Source organism: Python bivittatus, unplaced genomic scaffold (genome assembly GCF_059951505.1).
Source record: "Python bivittatus isolate LINGU-HERP-01145 unplaced genomic scaffold, Pbiv_v1 ctg000700_np1212, whole genome shotgun sequence".
Classification (NCBI taxonomy): domain Eukaryota; kingdom Metazoa; phylum Chordata; class Lepidosauria; order Squamata; family Pythonidae; genus Python; species Python bivittatus.
This window is the reverse complement of record NW_028277098.1, coordinates 98,502,550-98,527,721: the sequence shown is the minus strand read 5'-3', so window position 1 is coordinate 98,527,721 and position 25,172 is coordinate 98,502,550. Positions and strand designations below refer to the sequence as shown.

Below are 25,172 nucleotides of genomic sequence, written 5' to 3'. Positions count from 1 at the left end.
CAGCTGATCGGTTGACCTGGTGAGCCTCACAAGAATATATAAATGCTTAATGTTTACAACTGTTAAACACAGAATGGATGCCATGTTTGGTCTCGTCTCTCTGTTGATGTTTTTTGGAATTGCTTTCTTTTCCTTCCATCCATCCATCCATCCATCCATCCATCCATCCATCCATCCATCCATGGAAATCATTTTGGTTCCTCCTAATATTAGAGCGGAATATGTTTACTGGGTATTGTGGAGAAGAAAGGAAGGAGGACCAAACATGGCAGAAAGAAAACCAGAGACAGGGAGAAGGAATAGTTGGAGGAGGAATGGATTTGAAAGAAGGAAAAAATGGAGCTATAGAAAGAGTTCATGTAGGCCTAATGGTGCCATCTTTGGTTTTCCAAAAGGGCTCTTAGGTTTTTATAGAGTAATAATTTGTCAGCCTGGAGTTACTGAAACTATTTCTGCCCTTCCTGGCTTATAAAAGTAAGCTGAAGCTCAGTTATTAGGGCTCTGCAGTAGTTCACATTCAGTGGAGAAGAGGTGCTTCAGAATATGCAGAAATGCAAGCCCACCCATCTACAACTCAATGAAGCAGCCATATTGGTTTCAAGGATTGTGCAGCTACAGCAGAGGACTCCTTGCAGCAGCTGCCCTATCCTGAAAAAAGACAGAATTGTTTTAAGGAGTCATGGATTCTTTAGAATGCAAAGCATGGCATAACCCCAAACCCCCACCCCCCACCAAAATACAGAGCTTGTTTCATTATAGTAGCTCTACTTCTAGATCTTGACTGCATGTCATATTTAATCTGGAGCTAAAATTTGGACATGAAATGGCTGGGATCGTGTAGAATACCTAACCAGGTCAGCTAAAGTCCTAAAATGTAATGGACAGAAGGAATAACCTTGAGGAACAGGAGGAAGAGCTGCAACCAAGACAATGGTCAGATAAAAGAAACCTGAGTCTGAGGTAGAAATGTAATCGGAGAAAGCGTCCCAGATGTGAGCCTCGCTAGTTCTCATGAAGATAAAGGGAGGGGGGGGGAAGCGCATTCAGGCTTGCAAGATCTGTTACTCTAACCTTATAATAAAAGTAGTATTAGCATGCATCACTTTGGTTTCCTAGTTTGGTGTACCTTGAAGGGCTGACATAAAAACTCAATTTGTACCAGATGGTAAGGTTGGTTAGTGTCCACCTTGGTTAGTTTTCTGTGGCTTAGTCCAATTTGCCAACCAAGAGTTTTGATTTTCAGTATTTTGTGTGAATTTAGAAGGTGCGTTAACTCTTTAATTGAGTTAAGCAGGTTGTATGGCCTGGAAGAAAAATAGAACATAAAAAATCCGTCGATTGCAGCATTAATGTTTTCTTCTCTTTCTGTTTTGTTTCTGTGCCATCCAGGTTTCTGCTGGTTTTCTCCTGCTTAGTCCTCTCTGTTTTTTCAACCATTGATGATTATGAGGAGAGTTCTGAATGGGCCCTCTACAGTCTGGTAAGTGTGATGCTAAATGTAGAAATTTGGATAGGACTGAAATCCAGGGAGGAAAGCAATGCATTTAGCTAATATTCCCCTCTTTTATTAAGCAGTTGGGCTGTGTGGAACTTCAGACCTGAATGTAAGAAGGTGTTTCAGAAAATGCGAAGGCAGGCAGGCATCAGTTGTCTATACAGCTCAGGAAAAGATGCAGCTGTTTTAAAGAGCTGCAGGAAGGCACAGCTCTTGAACCTGCCAGGCACCTTTTTGCCTCTGAAGTGCAACCCAGCCCTACTAATCAATTGATTTTTGAACATTCATTTTGCTATGGCTGACAATCCTTTGGAGAGAAAATGGGTCTCTTGTATTGGATATTTGCACAGTAGTGACAGACCTCCATTGTGGGTCTGTTCGCTGTCCCTATCAAGTTTGTTTTTGATTTCCAAATAGTCTTCCTTGTAACTGTGTAAATCAGATTGGACTCTGACACCATTCTTGAGAGCAAATGAAGCTAGTTCATGACCACTGTTGAGGCTGTACCTTCTCTCAGAACTGGCTTTGTTTGCCTTCATTTGATGTCACCACATAGCCAAATCTGATTGGGGCAGGATGAAGCTGTGATTAATAGGAAGAAGAGGGAATTAAAAAAAAAATACAGGAAGCTAAGTAGAGCCGGGCCCAGGTAGTGCTTCAAGGGAGATTTGCCGGTAATTCGAAGGCTATAGGCTAGACTGGGAAGTCAAACAAGTATCCACAGAGAAGACACTGGCAACCCAGTTCTGTATTATTGCTAAGAAAACGACACAGATATGAACTATGTGAAGTCACCCAGAGTTAATCTTTTGAGGTAGACTTCAGCTTTTCCTAGTGATCAACAATTAGGAATTGTCTGGCTTAATTATTGGTGTGCAGCTCCCAAAGCAAAGAAACTGAGGCAGGACTGTCTTCCTCCATCCTTTGCACTTCAGATGGTGGAAGTTGAAGTTTTTAAGGGCTTGGAGTTCCTTTCCTCTGTAACATGGAACTTCCTGCTGATGTAGTCAATTTACAGGCCTTCAGGATGCCTTATGCCTCCCTGATAATCCCATTTTTAACATGAAGATTGAGCAAAATCTCAGAAAGAAGACCTCCTTCTTAGAGGTATTTCAGAGAGAGAGAGAAAAAAGGGGGGATTCAAAAAAGAGAATGACTTGCTTCTGTTAAGCATCTTTATGGACAGAAGGATAAAGGAATCAAGACAGCTCCATAACAATTGTGACTGGTTTTGGAAAGGCTTGATAGAAGTTGCCAACATTTAGCAGAGTCCTGTGGTCAGTTTCTAGGTTTTTGGAGATCCAGAAGCCATACCGTTTCTTTCTGATTATATGTGTAGCTGGACAACGTAAATAACCCACTGAAAAGATTTCCTTTGGAACTTTATAAAGCCAAGAAGGAAGAGATTGAATTAGTTTGCAAAGAAGAGAAAAAATTGAACTGGATTTTGTAAAGCCTTGGGATTATTCTGAAAGCACCTTTGCGTTGATCAATTTCAGATGCAGCAGGGGTTTCTTAGAAACCAAATACGAACAGAGAATTGAGTCGTCAGGATTGTCTTATGTTGTTATCCTGCTGAAATACAGGTTCTGTCTCTGCTGCAGGAAATTGTCACCATTGTGGTCTTCGGAGTAGAGTACTTTGTAAGAATCTGGGCTGCTGGCTGCTGCTGTCGATACCGAGGTTGGAGAGGAAGATTAAAATTCGCCCGCAAGCCCTTTTGTGTAATCGGTAGGAACTGTTTTGTGGCTAGGTTGGTTGATGCTCCCCTCAGTCTCCCTTCAGGAGAGGATCAGAGCCTGGCCAGATACGTTATGACTGCATTTCCCATAATTTGCAACCAGTATGGAGTTGTTGACTAAACACAACTGGAGCACACCAGTTTGGGGAATGCTGGTCTTCTGGACAAAGCTTGCATGGAGGTGGAAGCATAAAAAATGTTGGGGTTAAGTGACCATTATGTGTCCCATGATGGAAAAATGGAGAAATGGAGGAGCAAATGTTTCTTTGATATAGTTCTTTTCCTTCTATGCAGACATCATGGTGTTAATTGCCTCCATTGCTGTGCTGGCCGCTGGATCCCAAGGGAATGTTTTCGCCACCTCGGCCCTCAGAAGCTTGCGCTTCCTGCAGATCCTGCGCATGATCCGAATGGACCGCAGAGGAGGCACCTGGAAGCTTCTGGGATCGGTGGTTTACGCCCACAGCAAGGTGAGCATCTGAGACCTTGGGAAGCTGTCAGTTGTGGAAGGTGTGAGTGGGCTAGGGTCAATCTGAGCAACCAGAGCGGTTGGAGTTTTTGGAGACAGGTTGGACTTCAATTCCCAGAATCCCTAGACAGCATAAGAGGTTTTGGGAATTGAAAGCTAGCACATCTGGAAGGCTGTTTTATGGAACAGCCAGATTAAGTGCAGAGAAGCTTGAACTGTGAAGGAGCTTAGTGAAGGCAAAGTTCTAAGTTTATGAACACAAGTAGATCCTGTAACAAAAATATTATTTTTCATTATTATAATCTGCCTTGAGTGTGGGTAAAGAAAAAGCCAAGGTATAAATTTAATAATATATATATATATATATATATATATATATATATATATATATACAGTGGTACCTCTACTTACAAACGCCCCTACTTACGAATTTTTCAAGATACGACCAGCTCCGGCCCCAAAAATTTACCTCTACTTACGAACTCGCCTCGACTTACGAACCGGATCCGCGGCCATTTTCCACCCGTTCCACGTGGTCCGCAGCCATTTTCCACCCGTTCCACATGGTCCGCGGCCATTTTCCGCCTCTGACACGTGGTCGTAGGGAGGGGGACTCTCCCTCCAAGCAATAGCCACCTCCCTGTCCTCCACGCCAGAACGGATTAACGGCAATTACATTGAACCTTATGGGGAAATTTCCTTTGGGTTGTGACCAATTCAGGGTGCGACCAGAGTCACGGAACGAATTAAGTTCGTAAACTGAGGTTCCACTGTATTTTTAAATGACACCATGGACAATTCCAGGCAATTAGTTATGCCTTCTTTCAGAGTACCCCATTTGGCAACAGATAGGATTTTGGATGTGTTTAACCTCACTGTGTTAATAAAGAAAAGGTGTAAGTAAATCACTGTGTGGTTGGAGTTAAGTGAGAATAACGTTTGATTCCCCCTTCATGGATCACTGCCTTGTCGTGGCGAAGGGGCTTGCGTAACTCAGTGAAGCCATGAGCTATACCGTGCAGGGCCACCCAAGACGGACAGGTCATGACAGAGAGTTCTGACAAAATGTGGTCCACTGGAGAAGGAAATGGCAACCCACTCCAGTATCCTTGCCAAGAAAACCCCATGGACAATGTTAAAAGGCTAAAAGATATGACGCCGGAAGATGAGCCCCTCAGGTCGGAAGGTGTCCAATATGCTACTGGGGAAGAGCGGAGGGCAATTCCAAGTAGCTCCAGAAAGAGTGAAGCGGCTGGGCCAAAGCCGAAAGGACGTTCAGCTGTGGATGTATCTGGAAGCGAAAAGAAGGTCCGATGCTGCAAAGAACAATATTGTATAGGTACCTGGAATGTAAGATCTATGAACCAAGGCAAGCTGGATGTGGTCAAGCATGAGATGACAAGACTGAACATCGACATCTTGGGAATCAGCGAACTGAAATGGACGGGAATGGGTGAATTTAATTCGGGTGACCATTATATCTACTACTGTGGGCAAGAAACCCTTAGAAGAAATGGAGTTGCAATCATAGTCAATAAGAGAGTCGGAAAGGCAGTAATGGGGTACAACCTCAAAAACGACAGAATGATCTCAGTGCGTATCCAAGGCAAACCATTCAATATCACAGTCATCCAAGTCTATGCCCCAACCACTGATGCTGAAGAAGCTGAGGTTGACCGCTTCTATGAAGACCTACAACATCTTCTAGAACTAGCACCAAAAAGATGTCCTTTTCATCATAGGGGATTGGAATGCTAAAGTAGGAAGTCAAGGAGTAATCGGAATAACAGGCAAGTTTGGCCTTGGAGTACAAAATGAAGCAGGGCAAAGGCTAATAGAGTTCTGTCAAGAGAACAAGCTAGTCATAGCAAACACTCTTTTCCAACAACACAAGAGACGACTCTACACATGGACATCACCAGATGGTCAATACCGAAACCAGATTGATTACATACTTTGCAGCCAAAGATGGAGAAGCTCTATACAGACAGCAAAAACAAGACCAGGAGCTGACTGTGGCTCAGATCATGAGCTTCTTACTGCAAAATTTAGGCTTAAATTGAAGAATGTAGGGAAAACCACTAGACCACTCAGGTATGACTTAGATCATATTCCTTGTGAGTACACAGTGAAGGTGATGAATAGATTTAGAGGATTAGATTTGGTAGACAGAGTGCCTGAAGAACTATGGACGGAGGTCCGTAACATTGTACAGGAGGCAGCAACTAAAACCATCCCAAAGAAAAAGAAATGCAAGAAAGCAAAATGGCTGTCTGATGAGGCTTTACAAATAGCTGTGGAAAGAAGGAATGCGAAAAGCAAGGGTGAAAGGGAAAGATATAAGCAACTGAATGCAGATTTCCAGAGAATAGCAAGGAGAGATAAGAAGGCCTTCTTAAATGAACAATGCAAAGAAATTGAGGAAAACAATAGAATGGGGAAGACTAGAGATCTCTTCAAGAAAATTGGAGATATGAAAGGAACGTTTAGTGCAAAGATGGGCATGATAAAGGACAAAAAAGGCAGGGAGCTAACAGAAGCAGAAGAGATTAAGAAGAGGTGGCAAGAATACACAGAAGAACTATACAAGAAAGATCTTAATGTCCCTGATGTCCACGCTGGTGTGATCGCTGACCTTGAGCCAGACATCCTAGAGAGTGAAGTCAAGTGGGCCTTAGGAAGCATTGCTAACAACAAAGCTAGTGGAGATGACAGTATTCCAGCTGAGTTATTTAAAATACTAAAAGACGATGGTGTTAAAGTGCTGCACTCAATATGCCAGCAAGTTTGGAAAACGCAACAGTGGCCACGGGATTGGAAAAGGTCAGTTTATGTTCCAATTCCAAAGAAGGGCAATGCCAAAGAATGCTCAAACTATCGCACAATTGCACTCATTTCACATGCTAGCAAGGTTATGCTCAAAATCCTACAAGCTAGGCTTCAGCAATACATGAACCAAGAACTACCGGATGTACAAGCTGGGTTTCGAAGAGGCAGAGGAACTAGAGATCAAATCGCCAACATTCGCTGGATCATGGAGAAAGCACGAGAGTTCCAGAAAAATATCTACTTCTGCTTCATTGACTATGCAAAAGCCTTTGATTGTGTGGATCACAACAAACTGTGGCAAATTCTTAAAGAGATGGGAGTACCAGACCACCTTACCTGTCTCCTGAGAAATCTGTATGCAGGCCAAGAAGCAACAGTTAGAACCAGTCACGGAACAACCGATTGGTTCAAAATAGGGAAAGGTGTACGACAAGGCTGTATACTGTCACCCTGCTTATTTAACCTATATGCAGAGTACATCATGAGAAATGCCAGGCTGGAAGAATCACAAGCCGGAATTAAGATTGCAGGGAGAATCATCAACAACCTCAGATATGCAGACGATACCACCCTAATGGCAGAAAGTGAAGAAGAACTAAAGAGCCTCTTGATGAGGGTGAAAGAGGAGAGTGCGAAAGCTGGTTTGAAACTCAACATTAAAAAAACTAAGATCATGGCATCTGGACCCATCAATTCCTGGCAAATAGAAGGGGTAGAAATGGAAGCAGTAACAGACTTCATTTATTTGGGCTCCAAGATCACCGCAGATGGAGACTGCAGCCATGAAATTAAAAGACGCTTGCTCCTTGGGAGGAAAGCTATGGCAAGCCTAGATAGCATATTAAAAAGCAGAGACGTCACCTTGCCGACAAAGATCCGCATAGTCAAAGCTATGGTTTTTCCAGTAGTAATGTATGGCTGTGAGAGCTGGACCATAAAGAAGGCGGAGCGCCGAAGAATTGATGCCTTTGAACTGTGGTGCTGGAGAAGACTCTTGAGAGTCCCCTGGACTGCTAGGAGGTCAAACCAGTCAATCTTAAAGGAAATCAACCCTGATTGCTCATTGGAAGGATCGATAATGAAGCTCAAGCTCAGATACTTTGGTCACCTAATGCGAAGAGAGGACTCTTTGGAAAAGACCCTGATGCTGGGAAAGATTGAAGGCAAAAGGAGAAGAGGACGGCAGAGGATGAGATGGTTAGATAGCATCACTGAAGCAATGAGCATGAAACTGAGCAAACTCAGGGAGGCAGTGAAGGACCGGAAGGCCTGGCGCAGTATGGTTCATGGGGTCACGGAGAGTCGGATACGACTTAACGACTAAACAACAACGTTTGATTCAAATATATGGTATTCCGATGTTCTAAAGTTATTATTTATTTATTTATTATTCCAATTTGTACAGCTGCCCTTCTCATAAGGTGACTCTGGGCGGCTTACAAACAGTTAAAACCAACATAAAACAACAACAACACAACAATTTAAAAACAAGGAAAAACAATATAAAAGCATCTAAAACGTATTACGTTCTGGGAAGAAGTAATTATGTATTTGAACTTGTGACAAGATGTTCATATTCTTTTGAACTATGTATCTGTTACATAGAAATCAATGACCGGGTAGCGGCTTCGTTGTGCCCTGCTTATTGCTAAGAAATGAATTCTTCAACTTTGGAAGGACAGATCTATGCCATATTTAATGGATTAAAGCCCTGATATTATGTACAGCTGCTTACAGATGTAGATTATGTATGGGTGATTAAAATGAAATAGACTCATACTTTATTAAAACTGTTGTACACAGTTTTGCGTGTGCATGAGAAGCCCTTAGATTCTTCTTGCTGCTGTTTTTCTCCCTTCCTTTTGATTCTTTCCTTTCTTTTTTTGTGGCTGTTTTATTTTTTCCCTCCCCTGTCAATGATCAGTATTCCATTGAATGCCTTTTGGTTTTCTGCCAATTACATTTCCCCCCTTAAATATCTTTTATGTACATCACTCACCATATGTGTACATTTGTGTGTGTATGTATGTATGTATGTATGTATGTATGTATGTATGTATGTATTTGTGTATACACACACACACAAAAGTAAATGTATGCACACATACAGTTATACATGGATATGTGTGTGTGTGTGTGTGTGTGTGTGTGTGTGTAGATAGATAGACAGACAGACAGACACACAGATGAGACCAGTGTGGTTCATTGATGAAGATGCTGGACTAGGGGTAGGGAGACCTAGGTTCTAGCCCCCTCCAGCCATAGAAGCTCCTTGGGGTTTGAGGGGCCAGCCCCTCCACCTCAGCCCAAGAGCTGGGTGGTGTAGTGGGGGAGATGCTGGACTAGGGGTGGGAAGACCCAAGTTCCAGACCCCCTCAGCCATAGAAGCTCCTTGGGAGCCAGTCCCTCCCTCTCAACCCTAGACCAGAAAGTCAAAGAACATCTACCTACCAACCTGCACTGGACCAGCATAATAAATTATGGTCCATAACCTTCAGTGAAAAGGCCTTCATGCTGCAGTGGATTGATTGGGGCTGATATACCCCACATACATCCATGCACATTTACATATACCCTTTGGAGAATTTTAAATTCCGTGGTTGATTATATGATGCTTTAGTGAGGAGTTGGTAGTGTATGCCATTTTTCTTGCAGGATTGCTTTGTGTTCTGAAAAATTGAATGTTTCTCTCCTCTCCTCTCCTCTCCTCTCCTCTCCTCTCCTCTCCTCTCCTCTCCTCTCCTCTCCTCTCCTCTCCTCTCCTCTCCTCTCCTCTCCTCTCCTCTCCTCTCCTCTCCTCTCCTCTCCTCTTCAGGAGAGTTAAAGTGTGCACATTTGGGGTGAAAAAGATGTGCACATTTGGGCATGATAAACAGACGTTGGAGGGAGAAAGCAGGATGTGTAATGATTGCCTTTGTCTTCCTGTCTACTGAAGCATGGCGCCACATGCACAGAGATCCGTTTCTCCCCAATTAAGCTTTCTGCTCTCTGTCTATTGTCACAACTGTTCTCTAACTGGCATCCAGTCCCTGCAATGCCCTGGTCACTCAACCGGCTGAATTGCCATTAACTCTCCTTTAATCATGTCATCTATTTTTAGGTCATTTGACTGTCATTTATTGCTGGAGACCTGTTTACGTGCTAAGCCCATTTTCATGTTATTTGCTTGTAATCTGTGCCTGCATTCACTCATCATAATGCACTTTGTTTCATTCTGGTTGTGTTGGGTGAGCTTAGCAATTATGACTTGCTAAGCCCTGGTGCGGTGGGCGAAGCTAATCTTTCTTCTTTTACTTGCTCATTTGAATCTGTCCTGATGCCTCTGAAATCTGCTTAGAATCCAGTACATTCATACGTGTCCCTCCCTTCTATCTCACGGCATCACTATCGCTGTAATACTTTTTCCTCCACTGAAGTCAATGGCCAAATAAAGAGAAATGTGTAGCGAAACATTCCAGAGCTATCAATTCTACATTTTCCACTTTCACTGCCTTGCAGGAGCTCATCACTGCCTGGTATATTGGATTCCTGTGCCTAATTTTAGCCTCCTTCCTGGTATACCTGGCGGAGAAAGGAGAAAATGATCACTTTGACACCTATGCAGATGCCCTGTGGTGGGGCCTGGTGAGTATCTTCTCTTGCCAGTTTTAGGCTATGAATTTCTGGCTATCAATGTAGCATCAGAAATATAGGGAGCTTGAGGAAGCTGCTGGTAAAAATTCATTTCCTGTGCAATTCAGATTGCCTGATGGATCCAAATTCACCTTGCCTGGGGATCTTGGAAACTGATTTCATCTTGCCTGTGCTTTGTAGCTCTTGGAAACTGATCCTGCTGCCCTTAGTTCTACAACTTGCCTTTCTCTTTCTCCCTCTGGCAATCAGCTAATGGGTTGGGTGTGTGCATTTATATATATATATATATATATATATATATATATATATATACGCACACACACACACACACATACACATACATACATACATATACACACACACATACATACATACACACACACACATACACACACATACATACACACATACATACACACACACACATACATACACACATACATACACACACATACATACACACATACATACACACACATACATACACATACACATACACACTTACATACACACACATACGTGTATATTTATATAATGCATGCACATTCACATGCCTTTGACTCTCTGATTGTAAGTGTTCAATAAATAGCTGTGGCATTGCTTAATTTAGCTTAATTTAGCTTTGTGGATTAAGCTTTGGTGATAAGAAGGCCCTAGTACAGAAATGTTTGTCTTCCGTTGTTCTTCTGGGTGCAAATGATCTGATTAGGAAACAAACAGAAGAAGAGTTAATGAAGCTATCCATCCAAGTTAGTTGTCCCTTTGTCGTTTTTCTACTCCAATTTTCTGTCTTGATCCTTCAGGTAACTAGTTTTAGCCTTAATTGCAAGGCTATCGGTAGAGATGAATTGAAAACAAACAGTTCCCAGGTTTGAAAGGAAAAAACAGTGTTCAGTTACGTAGCAAGCTATGCATTAAAGGGTGAGGTGACCCAGATGGATCTCAGGCAAATGAAATGTGGATTGAAAGGCAACAGTTCCAGTATGAAACTGCTCAGGCTCAAGATAGTTAAAAGTAATTGAAGAATTTTACAAAAGGCAGATTATTATGGAATGTGATTTCTCTTATTCAGAGACAGGTGCTGGACATGGCCAGCGGTGGGCAATTCAGTGAATTGTTTTTGCTACTCCCCCAATCCCTGAAGATCACGCTGATGAAATTCAGTGGCAAATTGCCATATTTTGGCAGTGCGTTTCCCCCCTCTTCTTTTAAAGTACGAAATAGTCCTCTTAATGCACTTATTTTGCTTAACAGCCTTGCAAGGTAGTTCAGACAGGAAGCACGCCCAGATGAACTAATTCTACTTTATTGTAAGGTTATGTTAACAGAATCTTGCAAGTCTGAAAATACATTTCTCCCTCCTCACCTTGACAGCCCGAGAAACTAGAGAGGGTCCCTTCTGAGCCTCTTGCCCTATCCACATTCCTGCTGTGGGCTGAGCTGCCTCTTACCCAACTGTTCCCCTGGCTCCAGCTCTTCCCCTGCCTCCCACAGTCATTCCCACATACCATTATTTAACCTCAAATGCTTGTTTTTAATGCCTAGGCTGACATACGTGCAGCAGATTCTTTTGGCTCCACTCCTGCACCCATGTTAACTTTGAAGATTCCATAAAATGATCTTTGGTTTCCTTCAGATTACTCTGACCACCATTGGCTACGGGGACAAGTATCCACAAACCTGGAATGGGCGTCTCCTGGCAGCAACCTTCACCTTGATTGGGGTTTCCTTTTTTGCCCTCCCAGCAGTAAGTAGGATCCTCTGCAGCCCCCTTTGCTTGGAAAGAAACCCAAACCATATCCAGTTCTGTATCTCACTTAGGATGAAAACCATCTGGATTGTCTCTGGTCTGCAGAAGAAGGGCCTGCAGGATGGTTTGCAAGTCTAAAACACCCCATTTTCCTTGGAAGTAGGAGCTGTGCCTTGCTCAGTGATGAAGCTGAATCTATCTATGTACTCTCTCTCCCTCCCTCCCTCTCTCTCTCTGTTTCTATAATATTTGCCAGTGGTGAACATGTTTTCAATGCTGTATAATTTCATTCAGATTTCCAAAGAGCTCTGAAGGTATTTTAAACCCTAAGCATGCATTCAAGAAAAAGCTGAGGACAATATATATAAATAGAGATCTGTATAACAGCATGAAACAAGTTAAAAAATTCATGAAAACCTTAAAAGAATAAAATCTGCTGACCTAAAAACAATCAACAATGTCGCTAAGTGAAATTTCCTTTAAAAAAAACAGAAGAAACTTTTTATTTTAGTTTAAGAATGTTTCTATATTTTCTTTCTGTAGAAAGAAAGTTTTCTTATTGAAAGTTTCTATACTTCCTTTCCAAGCAAAAGTTTTCCCAAGATGGCTTACAATCTCCTGGCAAGAAGACACAAGATAGAACTTCTCTTAGGCAGGCTTGTGAGAAGTCAGTTGGTCCAAGCTATCTAACTGGGTTGTTACAGTGGTGATAACACTTACAAAGTAATGTTTCAATCACTCATCCAAGTATTGCCTAATCTGATTCTTGGTATAGATGGAAGACTTGCATTCCTATATATATTTTTTTTACTGTGGGCTTTAACTGATTGACTGTGATGCAGAGAGGTAAGATCCATTGCCCCTAATTTTCTAGGAGATCTTTTCTTCAGCTCTTGAGGAACACTTGTAGACACATGGAGTTTCCTTGCATGCTTGTAATTCTCCAAGGAATACAGCCTGTTATCTTCAGGAGCAAGGGGTAGAAGAGAAAAATAGTTGACCAACTTAATGGGAAATAATATTGTGCTTAATTTTCAGGGAATTCTAGGTTCTGGATTTGCACTGAAGGTTCAAGAGCAGCATCGTCAAAAGCACTTTGAAAAAAGGAGAAATCCTGCAGCTGGCCTGATTCAGGTGAGCAGGGAGAATGGGTGGGGGCTCAGGAAAGGCTGGATCTGTGATGAGAGAGAAGTGGATCCCAAGCAGGTGCTGAAGGAGAATCTATTAATGCTATGGAACTGCCCAGAGGATTGCAACAGACAGATCAGTGGGACATTCTCCTATATCAAAATGTACTGAATTATCAGTAGAGCAGTAGAAAAGGAAGGTTATCAGTTGCATGCTTAATAACAAGATGTTGCGTGGAGCTGGGGGGTCTGTTGTTGAAAAGATGGTGGGAGAATCTACTTGATTGGCCCTCTAGGCTGCCTGTAGTCTAGCATTGCAGTATTTTCTACCCTGGTTATTTATTTGTGTGTTTGTTTGTCAAATTTATATCACCGCCCAACTCCCCCACAAGGAGGGACTCTGGATGGTTCATAACTGCTTTGTCTACACCAGTGCTTCTCAACCTTGGGGAATTCTGGGAGTTGAAGTCCACACATCGTACAGTTACCAGAACATTCAAAACAAAAGGCACATTTTTGTCCTGAGTTCAACAACTGGGGCCACACAGTTTGTAAAACATGGTTTAAGGCTTGTATGAATTCAGCAGATTGTGGTTTATTCAATAAATTGTGAATAAAGAAACCATGGCTTAGCCTAAGTTCAAACTGAGCCAGTCTACAATATTAGTAGCTGGAAGGTTTTTCATAACAAGATTCTCCATATTTTGTAGTCCCCCTCCCCCCAGGCCTGGAAATGTTGGGGATCAAATCTCTCTTTCGCAGAGCAGGAAGTTTATTCTCAGGGCTATACATGGCTTCCCTCTTCAGTTGACATCGAAATATCCAATGGAATGAGCCTCTAATCCAGTGTTTCTCAACCTTGGCCATTTTAGGATGTGTGGACTTCAACTCCCAGAATTCCTCAGCCAACATTAAGAATTCTAGGAGTTGAAGTCCACCCATCTCCAAGTTGCCCAGGTTGGGAAACACTGCTTTAATCCGTTATACTGTCCAAAGCTGTACCCCATTTGTGGTCCTAAATATGACAATCAAACTTATATTTAACCCAATGGAAATATTGTGAAGTTGAATCGGTCTTTTTGTTTTGTTCTGATTCTTCAGTTTTGACCCTTTGTTGACTCTTTTTTTGACTCTTCAGTTTTGACTCTGCTTTGCATGTTCAGTTTTGTAAGTAAATCAAGAGGTCCCGACGATGCAGTTTCTCCTCTGCAAAATCTAAGGGGACTTCATTGCTTGTTTAGTTTTTTGAAATTACATCCGCATCTCCTTCCTGTCCCCTATCAGGCTGCCTGGAGGTTCTACGCCACTAACCTCACTCGAACTGATTTGCACTCTACTTGGAATTACTACGAGCGAACAGTCACTGTTCCCATGTACAGGTAGGTATTTACTCTGTGTCCATTATCCCTCTAATTCTACCCAACTTGCTTATTTTTTGTTACATTCAAGCAAGAATTCTGTTTTCATCATGGTTTTTTTTTTTTTAAACTCACTGGGAAATTCTGTTTTTGGAAGTCACTTTTTTTTTTCAAATGCTGTAGATTTATTTCTCCATTGTTTTCAGTGCCTTTTATATTAATTTATTTTTCTTTTCTTGTGCATTTATGTTTCTCCGTCTTGCGTTGGCCACCATCTTTATTTTTCTGCACCTGTTCTCGGTGGGTATTGTTTTCTGACAATTGCCATGTCAGAAACCTGAAGACGATCTGAAGGGCTGTCCTTGAAAAGTAGGTAAAAAAATAACCCCTTTTTCAAGTTCTTCCCCTTGACTTTTCTCTTCCTATAACGTTTAGCATTTTGACCTATGCTGTTTGTGTCCATGATGTGGGAAATGAATAGTGGAACATCCTTTCTGTGAATGCAGACTTCTTCCAAGAACAGCCTAGAGTAACTAAATAGTAGTTGCTCCAGTTTCCAACAAGAAATTAAGGGGGGAGCAGGATATATGGAGAACATAGATTCCAATTCTTTTTGAAAATAATCCAGTTCTTCTTGAAAATAATCTCCAGCCAGAATGGTGGTCATAGCATAGCATAAGACAGCCTTCTCCAGTATGGGTCCTTCAGGTATGTTGGAACTGCAATTCCCAGAATTCCCTTGGATTGTACTGATTGGGAATTCTGGGAATAGAAGTCCCACCTCATTGGAAGAGAACAAGATTGGGGAAAGCAGCCATAGAAAAATTAGATTGAGTGACTCAACTGCATTAAGAGAACTGGATGACTGTAAAAATGGATGTAGCTGACTGAGCCGGTGATACTGAACGTTTATATATTCCTTTTTTCCTGTTGACTGAGCAAGGGGCAGAATCTGGCTGACCTTGTTTGGGTTTGGAAGCTAAGCAGTTTCAGCCCTGATTAGTGCTCGGATGAGAGATCAGACGAGGAAGTATAAAAAATTCCCAAGAGGTGGCAATGAAAGGCTATTTCACGTTCTGCAGAAAATGCACATCATAACATAACATCAGACAGAGTCAAGCATGACTTGAAGTGGCTACCTTTTTTCCTTTCAGCTGGAAATACTCAATATATCTGGGGTGTTCAGCAGGCAGGAAAGTCCTTTCTTCAGAATTTCTGAATTCTGTTTGTTTCACACCAGGCTCTTTGGACGATCAAGAGGCTCTTTTGAGACCAAGAACTGTCTAGCCCTGGCTAAAGGGAGACATGACCCTTCAGGACAGGGGAACACAAGGGCCACCTTCCAAAATGGGGGTGCACCTCCAACCCCCCCCCCGGAAAGTGATCACCTAACTGCAGTTGAACGCGGAGGAGGATGGAAGACATGGGAAAAGTGTCGTAGGAGTGTGCATGCTTCATAGACGATTCAAAAGTGCTTTTGAAGCAGATGCAACTCTTTTGTCAGGCTTGTGTGGAAGCCTCACAAAAGGTTGAGGAGGAGGAGGGGTGCTTTAATGAATAGCAAGGAGGCATAGAATTGGGGTTTGCATGGATCAGAACACTTCTTCCAAACCATTTTTAAGCCTGCATGGCCCTAGTGTGAGGTCCATTTTATTATGTCTGTGGCAGACTACCCCTGGCCTGCCCCTCCCATGGTGAAGGATGCCCTTTGACCTCCCCACCTGTGCTTTAGGGGCTCCCAATAATGACTTGATGCAATTTAACGGACATGGGGATCAAAAGTAGACTCTTTTTGGATTGTGTCCTGATTAAGACTGGCAGGAAAATGAATTTCTCCTTTCACTGGAAGAAGCTAGGGGCTGGCTGTATTTGAAATCTGGGTTGAGTAGGTTGTTCAAGTTGTTTGCAAATGCCCTTTAACTGACAATGGTTTCACCCTTTTTTAATTCTCATCGGAGAGAACCAGTTTGACTTAGCGGTAAATGTGTTGGACTAGGGGTGTGGAGACCCAGTTTCAAGTCCACCATTAGGTAGGAAAAACCAGATGAATAGATACAGAATAGGTGGTACCTGGTTAAGCAGTCATACTTAGGGAAAGGATTTGGCTGCCCTGCTAGACCACAGATCAGTGTTTCTCAATTTGGCAGCTTTACGATGTGTGGACTTCAACTCCCAGAATTCCCCAGCCAGTATACTGGCTGGGGAATTCTGGGAGTTGAAGTCCATACATCTTCAAGTTGTCAAGGTTGAGAAACACTGCTACAGATTAAATGGAAACCAGCAGTGCACTCCAGCTGCCATAGGATCCAATGCCATCTTGAGCTGCTTCAGGAGAAGTACAGCATCAAGTGATAGTTCCACTCTATCCTGCACTGGTCAGACAACCCCTGAAATACTGTACCTGGTTCTGGTCCCCACAATACAAGAAATATGCTGAGGAAATAAGAGTGATGAAGATGGTGAGGGACTTGGAGGCCAAATACTGCAGAGAATAGTTAAACAAATTGAGCATGTTTAGCCTGAAAAGAGAAAGCTGAAGGGAGATATGAGCGGTCTTCTAATATGTGAAAGGTGGTCACAGGGAAGAAGAGGTGGGTTTGTTCTCCTTAGTGTCCAAGGGTAGGGCAAGAACCAGCAGGTGGAAGCTTTACAGAGGGAGATCCAAATTTGAAATAATATAGAATTTCTTGACAGTGAGAACTATGAAGCAGTGGGAAAGCCCATCTCCTGGAGTCATGGAGGCACCATCACTGGAGGGTTTCAAGTAGATGGGACAACCATTTGTCTGGGATGGTCTGAGGATTCTTGCCCTGGGCAGGGGGGTGGACTAGAAGTTCTCGAAGCTCTGTTCCAACCCTAAGCTTCTATGGAAGCTCCCTGGCAAATCAATCCATTTCAGTCTAACCCTGATAACAGGTTTGTTGTTATGGGGATAAATTTGGAGGCTGCCTTGGATCCTGGAGGAAAGACAGGATATACATCTAATAAATAAGACAAAACAAGTAAATGAAAGCTTTTCCACATTCCAAGTTAAAAAAAAAAATACAATGTATTGTCCAGTGTCTTCTTTTCACTTATACTTGAGATGTTGAATGCAGCACTGAAAAGATTTTGTTGAGTTTGAAAGGCAGCTGTATTCACTCTGAGCAAGAGACATCTGCTAGGAATCAAAACTAATCTGCCTTCGGTTCCTGGTAAGTGGCACATCCAAGCAGACAATCAAGAAGTATGTCTGAAAGTTCACGTTGGTAAGGAATGGAGATTCCACTGGATTACAGATTGTCAGGACTGACTTCTTCACATGGCCAGTGGTTTTGAGATAACAGCCCTAGGTTCTAGTTTGATTTAGGGAGACAGTTTTCATATGTCTGTATGAAGTCCCTTTGGTGTGTTGAATTATAACAGCTAACAAGGAGGACATCAGATGGAGTAAGCTGGTCTAGGTGGTGGGTATGTCCATCAAAATCAGATGGGCATGCATTTATAAATACACTGATATCATTTATTTGCAGGGTTTCAAGCCAATAAACAGAAAGAGTTTATTAACAGCTAAATGTTCACTGTTCCCAGTTCATCAAGCTTACCTCATTCCTCAGCTTAAATCAGTTTTATTTTCATCTTCCAAACTGGGGCAGCGGCTGCATTTTTATAAACTCAACATCTTTATTTTGTGTTTTAGATATTTGTTGCTTTCTGTATTTTGGGTTGTAGATTAGACTACTCACTGCCGTAGGAACCATTATTGTATACCAAAATGCTGCACACATATAACTGGATTCTTATAAAACTTTGAACAATAATTTATGTGCCTGCAATAAATGCAGTCTTATACTTTGAACAATAACCTTTCTTCCTCCTACGTGTTATTTCATGAGCCCTTTACCAGATAGGATTTAGAACTCAGAATTGCAATCCAAACTAGCAAGCAAAAGGCATATAATATCAAGCTTTTTTAATTAGAAAGAATAGCTCTTATTCCGTTTGCTAAAATGAATCTTGGTACCTCTGGCTACTTATATGAGAATTTTATTCGGGGTGTGTGTGTGTGAGGGAAGGGTTATTCAGATCTGTTGGTTTCCTAAATAATAACATAGTCTTTTCATGTTTCTTGGTTAGCAGGATCTGGTTGTCCAGGGATCACAGAGACAAATCATGGGAAATCCCTTCCAGTAGACCCGCCTGGGAAGGAAAGTCCTCCCTTGGTTCCAACATGGAGATTTTCCAGAATCCTTCCTTGCTAAGAAACAGGCTGTGCAATTTGTTGGCAGATGACTCAATATGGAATCCGAAGCCTAGGACATTTGGGGTGTTTTCATGGATGCTCAGTAAAACCAGATATGTCAGGTTTTCATATCTCTGGTTTTCTTAATGTGGAACCATTCCTGGAATAGCAGTCTGTAGGCTTGCATGTTTCAATCTGAAAATAGCATAAGGGGCCCCTAAGGAAAACTAGATGAGCAAACCAGGTCTTGGGGATGCTCTGTAGTGCTGAGCAGAGATATTGTCTTGTGGTGTTCTCTGACAGTTCTCATTAATAAAAGTGCTTTAGAAGTTTGTTTCAGAGGACATGAGAAAGACCAGCATTAAGATATTATAAATACATCCACAGAACAGGGTTGGTGTTGCTATGCCTTTTACGGAGGTTCTTTTTGGGATTCTCTGTTTTATATGCACCTCTTTCTGCAGGGGTGGTCAAAATGTGCCAGATGTTGGGTACACTCTTGTGATCAGAGCTAGCATGGCTGACGAAAGAGATCTTGAATCAGTGAAGTTCAATGAAGGTGTCAGCACAACATGCATCTCCTGTAAAGAAGTCCAACAGCATGCTAGGGATAATAAAAAACAGTATTGAAAATAGAGATGCCAATATCATAATGCACTTATATAAACCAGTGGTGTGACCACATCTGGAATATTGTGTGCTGTTCTGGTTGCCCCACCTCAAAAGGGGTACAGTGGAAGTAGAGAAGATTCAAAGGAGAGCAACTAAATGGTCAAGGGGCTGGAGCAGCCAGGAAAAGTTGTGACATGTGGGGCTTTTTAGTCTGGAAAGGATGCAAATGAGAGGGGACATGATAGAGGTAGACAAAATTTTGCAGGGTGTGGATCAAGTGGACCAGGACAAGCTGTTTTCCCCTCCCCAAAATTCTAGAACCAGATCAAGTTGGATCCTGGAAGAACCAGGACAGAGAAAAAGAAATATTTTTTATACAACATGTAATTTAACTTTGGAATCCACCACTTTGAGATGTGGTACTCTGAGATGTAGAGCTTGGCTAGCTTCAAAAAAGGATTGGAGCTATTCTTGGAAGTCCTAGGAATCCATGGCTCTTAGCCTTGATTTCAGTGGGACTGCCTCTGAAGGCCATTTGCTGGGAGACCAGTGGGCTTCCTTGGGCAGATGGCTGGGATAATGATATGTGGGAATGACCTTGAGAGACGGAGGGAAGAGATGCTGCCTAGGGAAGGATCAGATAAGAGAGGGCATAGCCCACAGCTGCATAATGGGCAGAGACAAAGATTCAGAAAGGAATCTCCCTAACTTCTCAGGCGGTAAAAGAGACGGCGAGATTGATATCAGTCTTCCCAGGTAGAAAACACGACCAGAAAAGCTAATTCTACTTTGTTGTAAGGCTACATAAATAGAATCTTGCAAATCTGAAAGTACAGATCTTCCTCCCCAGATCTCCTTTTACTCCCTGAGAAGTTAGGGAGGTTTTTTGCTAAGTCTCTTTCTCTGCCTGCTATCCAACTGCAGGTTATGCCCTCTCTTATCAGATCATTCCCTAGGCAACATCTCTTTGCCCCATCTTCTAAGATCATTCCCACATACCATTACAGTTGGCCACTGGAAGAACCAGCAGATGGATTAGATAGGCCAGGGTTCTGGTACAGAGGAGCACGGCTTCTGTTCTTATGCTCAAAGCCTTTTATGTACAAATCACAGTGCAGTGCAGATTTTAACTCTTCCTGCAGAGACCTGTCGTAGCCTTTTTCTGCTCTTTTAAATCAGGAACGTCCCAGGAGAACTTAGTTTCTTTGGTTGTACATGACTTTAGAAAGCTTGTTTTATTGTATAGTAAACTGGTTTGCACCTTAAGCAGCATGGAATTATTTAAAGTAATCTTGTCTCCTTTTGGAAAACAAAACCAGATCAGGGATCCTGAGTGGAGGCCCAAATTATCCCTGTTCTTCTGGATGGATGTATACAAGAGGATGCAGTTCAGTAGGGACCAGTCAGGTGTGATGGATTTTCAGCACAGGGAAACTTGGTTCACTTACAGCAGTGTTTTTCAACCTTGGCAGCTTGAAGATGTGTGGACTTCAACTCCCAGAATTCCCCAGCCAGCAAGGCTGGCTGGGGAATTCTGGGAGTTGAAGTCCATACATCTTCAAGTTGCCAAGGTTGAGAAACACTGACTTAGAGTTTGTCAGTTGATCATGGGCCACTGCCTTTCCCCTAGCTTATTTTTATCTTTTCTGCTTGCACAGGCATCCTGGCTATGCCAACTGTATTTGGAAGCATGGATATAATCACTTTGCGCGTGATTAGCAGGAAACAACCCCTTGATGTATTTTTACAGGCCTTCTCGGGCATCTCAGCTCAGCTCAGCTCTGTCCTTTGAATAATTGATGGGAGTGGTGAATTTTTAATCTCCTTCTGAGGTCCTCAGTAACGTTGTTGTGATCAAGTTCACTTCCAGACAAAGATGCTGCCTTTCCACAGGTGCTCTGTCTCTGTCATTTGTCTTTCTGATTGTGGTAGTGGAGGAAACTGGATAGGCACATCCTTGCCAACAGTTAGATGTGACTGCGTAGAAATCGTTTGTGTTTAAAAGGTTTGAGCAATATTCGGAGTGTGAGAGTGTTTTCGAATTCTGGAATATGGGTCAATTCAGTAATTGTCCTGGTCAATGTTTCAGTGGGAGACCACCAGATGATATACCAGGCCAATTGGCTGGACCAGGCAACCCTAGCATGTATGACTTGAAGGTCATCAGGTCCATCCCCTGCTCAGTGCAAGAATCCCATAAATCACCCTTGACAGGTAGTCCTCAAACTCCGACTCTTTTAGGTGGCTTGTTCCACCGCTGGGCAGCTCACACCACCAGGATATTCCTCCTAATATTCATCAGGACTCTCCTTTCTCAATTTCAAAAAACATCCTGAAATGGCCATAATATTCCAGCCAAGAAAACTGGAATATGAGAGTATTCATGGTGTCTCCAGGAATCAGGGAGATGTTACCATAAATGTGTTATGTGAACACAACTATGTCATCTTTCCTTCTTTGGGGGTAAGAAAAAGGTGAAAAAAACTATGAGAAGACAAAAGGCGGTCAGAGATGGAAGGCAGGATCACCTGGATTCTCCCCTCCCCAGGTATGAAATAAGTCAGGGAGATGCTACAGTAGACGTTTTGTCTAGAAACACCCCAATTGTGCAATCACACCATTATTTCAACAACAGCCAGATTTTATGGGCAACCCTGGGCTTCATTTTCCTCCTTGTAATTAGATTTAATAAAGCTTACCGTGAGAATGGAGAGGATTAATTAATGCTTGTCAGCCCCTGGAGAGCGTTTTGTTGCAGGCAGCCTTTCCACCATTACAAAGCTTTGGATGTACTCTAAGCACTTTTGCAGCATCTTTTAATAAGTCACCATGGAAGCGTAAAGGAGATGCCCGATTAAGGTAAACAAAATACCCGTAATATATGCAGTTATAATCTGTGTCTGTTCTCTAACCAAGGTAGCCGGGAATCTTTTTAAAGTTTCTAGCCCTCGTATTTGCCGAGAGCAAGGCTGCCTTTGTAGAATGGCTCTCAGGCTAATTATCTTTAATCAGTCAAGAAGAAACCCTCTTTTTTTTAAAAAAAAGGAGTTCATCCTGATGAAATCGTACATTAGGTGATTGCAGGAGCTAGTGAAATTTTTGGAGAAGGGACTTCCCAATTAAAAATAAAAAGATTGGGTAGATTCAGAATTAGAATCCTAGAGTTGGAGCCATTGACCTAATTACTGGTAGTAATTACCAATTATTAGTAATTGATAGAGTAATTTTGTGACTACCCCAACCACCCTAGTTTCCAGTTGATCCTTAACCTGTATAGTTGCTTTGACTAGTGGTGCAGGTCTAGTATAACCATAAACACTTGCTAAGTGTTCTTCACCCACTCTTGGTGCTCCCTTGATAAATAAGGGCGAACTAAAGTCCGCTGTACCTCTCCTGACCCTTCTTGGCCTGGATCATCTTCTCAGCTCAGCTTGGCAAAAATCTCACAGATGCAGCTGTGAAGTGATGCAGAACAATCGATTACCTTCTGCCAGTGAGAAAGTGCAAATGGCTTTTGTATCTGCAATGACTTAAACTCATTCTCCTGTTCTTCTGGTGAATTAATGGGCTCTTAGCCTTGAAGTTGAGCAGTTGACTGAGGAAGAGAGAACTGCTGGCTTCCAGCTGAACCCTCATGTTACACTTGAGCAAATCTGGTGAAGGGGTGCCCTTCACCTCTCTGGGTCATTCTGTAGGAACCCACTGGGAGAGATCACCCACTGGTCAGAGGCAGGAATCATTGATGCTCTGATAGTATCTTCCTTCACTCCAGTCTGAGTGGGAGATGTGGCAGAGGTCCTGCCCCAGCATCTGGAAACTCTGAAGGTCTGGAATGGGAGAAAGTCTCAGACCCCAACCAATGTTCCCTCTAGTCCAGGGAAGCTGATGCGGAAGTCATGAAGTCTTCTGAACCTTTTCTTTACTGCTGCTGCTCCATCCGTCCTTCAGCCTGGAGCTTGGCAGAAGGTCTGTGGGCTTCAGCCCAGCTCCAGAACAGGAAGCTGTCTTCTCACTCCCTCCCTTTGTAAAAACACACTTTTTTAATACATCATCTTTGATAGTAAGTAGGAGATTGTCATTGTGTGGCCACACATCTACACAGTTTAGAGGGAGCATTGGACCCAACCCATCTGAGATGGGGAGGTTACTTATTCAGAAGATTTCTGATTTGAGGATTACACCAACTTCAGCTCTTAATGGGGTGGTGCTTTCCTATGGAGAACAAGCCCATAGTTTGAGGATCTTTCTGGACTCATGGCTCCTGCTGGAGAAGCAGGTGGAGCTCATGACAAGGAGGGGTGTTTCCTAGCTCTGACCGGAATGACAGGTATGGTTTTATGTAGAACAGGAAGCATTGAAGATTGGCACTCATGCCTTTATCCCATCCTGTCTGGATTGCTGTTATTTGCTTTCCATGGGGCTTCCCTTGAAGACCACCCAGAAACTTCAGCTGGTGCAAATGCAGTGGCTGACACGCTCACCATGCAGCCTCATTGCACCAATGTAACACCAATGCTGCAAAAGTGCTGTTGGCTTTCAGGATGTTTCCAAGTGCCATTCAAAGTGATGGTTATCAGTTGCAGAGCCCTACATGGTTCAAAGCCTGGATATCTAGGAGACCATCTGTTCCCGACTGATTGTGCCTGCCTAGTCTGAGCCTAACGTAGTTCCTCATCTATTGAGAGGTGTGATGGGAGGGGCTCCAAAATCTGGCATTCTCTGGGGACTCCCCCCAATGCAAGGCTATAACTCCCCAAAAGCTTGTAAAACTGGTGTAGAAGGCCTTTAAGAACTTGATTGGTGCACCATTTGTGATTGTTATAATAATAAATACTATATATTTTAAAAAGCAATTTACAAATCTTATAAATAAATAAGTACACATGATCCAAAAAATGAATTTAAAACTCCATCGTGCCCTGATTGGAGTTGAGCTAGAGGAAGCTTAAAACTATTTCCTTTGTATTCCCATTTCAGTCTCTGTGTGTTTAAGGCTGGAAAACAGATTTAATTATAGATTGAGTATCTTATCCAGGTATGGGTATTATATGGAACCACAGTCCTGGTAAGCAGACTTAGAGCAAATTATGGATTAAGCACTTTGTATTTGAACCCACAATCTGGGTTTTACAGTAGATCAAACTATATTAGGATGTAGGGTCAAAACTGGTGAGGGAGTATTGAACAGCTGAACATGTTTTCAGTAAGTTGTTTCCACTTCTTTTGTCGCTTCTAAAATGATTACTATTGTTAGATTTCTATTCCGCCTTTCCTCCAGAAGTGCAAGGCACTGTATAGAGTGCTCTCTCCTCCATTTTTCCTCACAACAACCCTGTGGTTAGGAGTATATGTGGCCCAGAATCACCCAGCAAGCTTCCATGGCTAAGGGTAGATTTTAACCTATTTATCATTGCTTCTTGTTGGGGTTTCAACTTTTGAAGGTTGATGAACAGGATTTGTGTTTTCTAAACGAAGAGAAGGTAGGAATGTCAGTGTTGCAAGCTGGTACAAAGATGTGTATAATAAATAGAAGTAGCTTGCTATAAAAATTAATGCAAGGCAGTTTGATTTAATTTGGTTATGTCCCATCAAGTTGGTGTTGACCCTTAGCAACTAGATAGATAGACCTTCTCCAGGATGATCTATCCTCAGTCTGACCCTTCAGGTCTTCCAAAAGTGTGCCCATCACCACTGTAAACAACTCAAGCCACCTTACTGCTGGCTGTTGTCTTCTCTTTTCTTCCACCTTTCCCAGCATTATGGGCTTGTAAGGGGAGCCAGATCTTCACATAAAGTGTCCAAAATAGGATAACTTGAGCCTGATCATTAGAGTGACTTGTTCTATGACAAAGCAGTTCGCTAATTTAATTGATGTGGGTTTGCTATGATTTGCCAACTGGAAGTAAGTCAGATCACAGTTCTGAGAAAAAGGTTTG

At 42.5% G+C, this 25,172-nt stretch overlaps 1 protein-coding gene across 8 annotated transcripts in view; it reads left to right on the top strand.

Annotated features, from left to right (window-relative positions):
* The window catches only part of KCNQ2 (potassium voltage-gated channel subfamily Q member 2), a 120,860-nt gene that overhangs the window by 46,837 nt on the left and 48,851 nt on the right, over positions 1-25,172 (top strand). For all 8 annotated transcript variants that reach the window (XM_088153921.1, XM_088153920.1, XM_088153922.1 and 5 more), the window contains exons 2-8: positions 1,390-1,480; positions 3,100-3,226; positions 3,531-3,706; positions 10,033-10,158; positions 11,804-11,914; positions 12,956-13,051; positions 14,329-14,423. In XM_088153921.1, the coding sequence (XP_088010047.1) occupies positions 1,390-1,480; positions 3,100-3,226; positions 3,531-3,706; positions 10,033-10,158; positions 11,804-11,914; positions 12,956-13,051; positions 14,329-14,423 (822 nt within the window). The remainder of the gene's footprint in view (positions 1-1,389; positions 1,481-3,099; positions 3,227-3,530; positions 3,707-10,032; positions 10,159-11,803; positions 11,915-12,955; positions 13,052-14,328; positions 14,424-25,172) is intronic.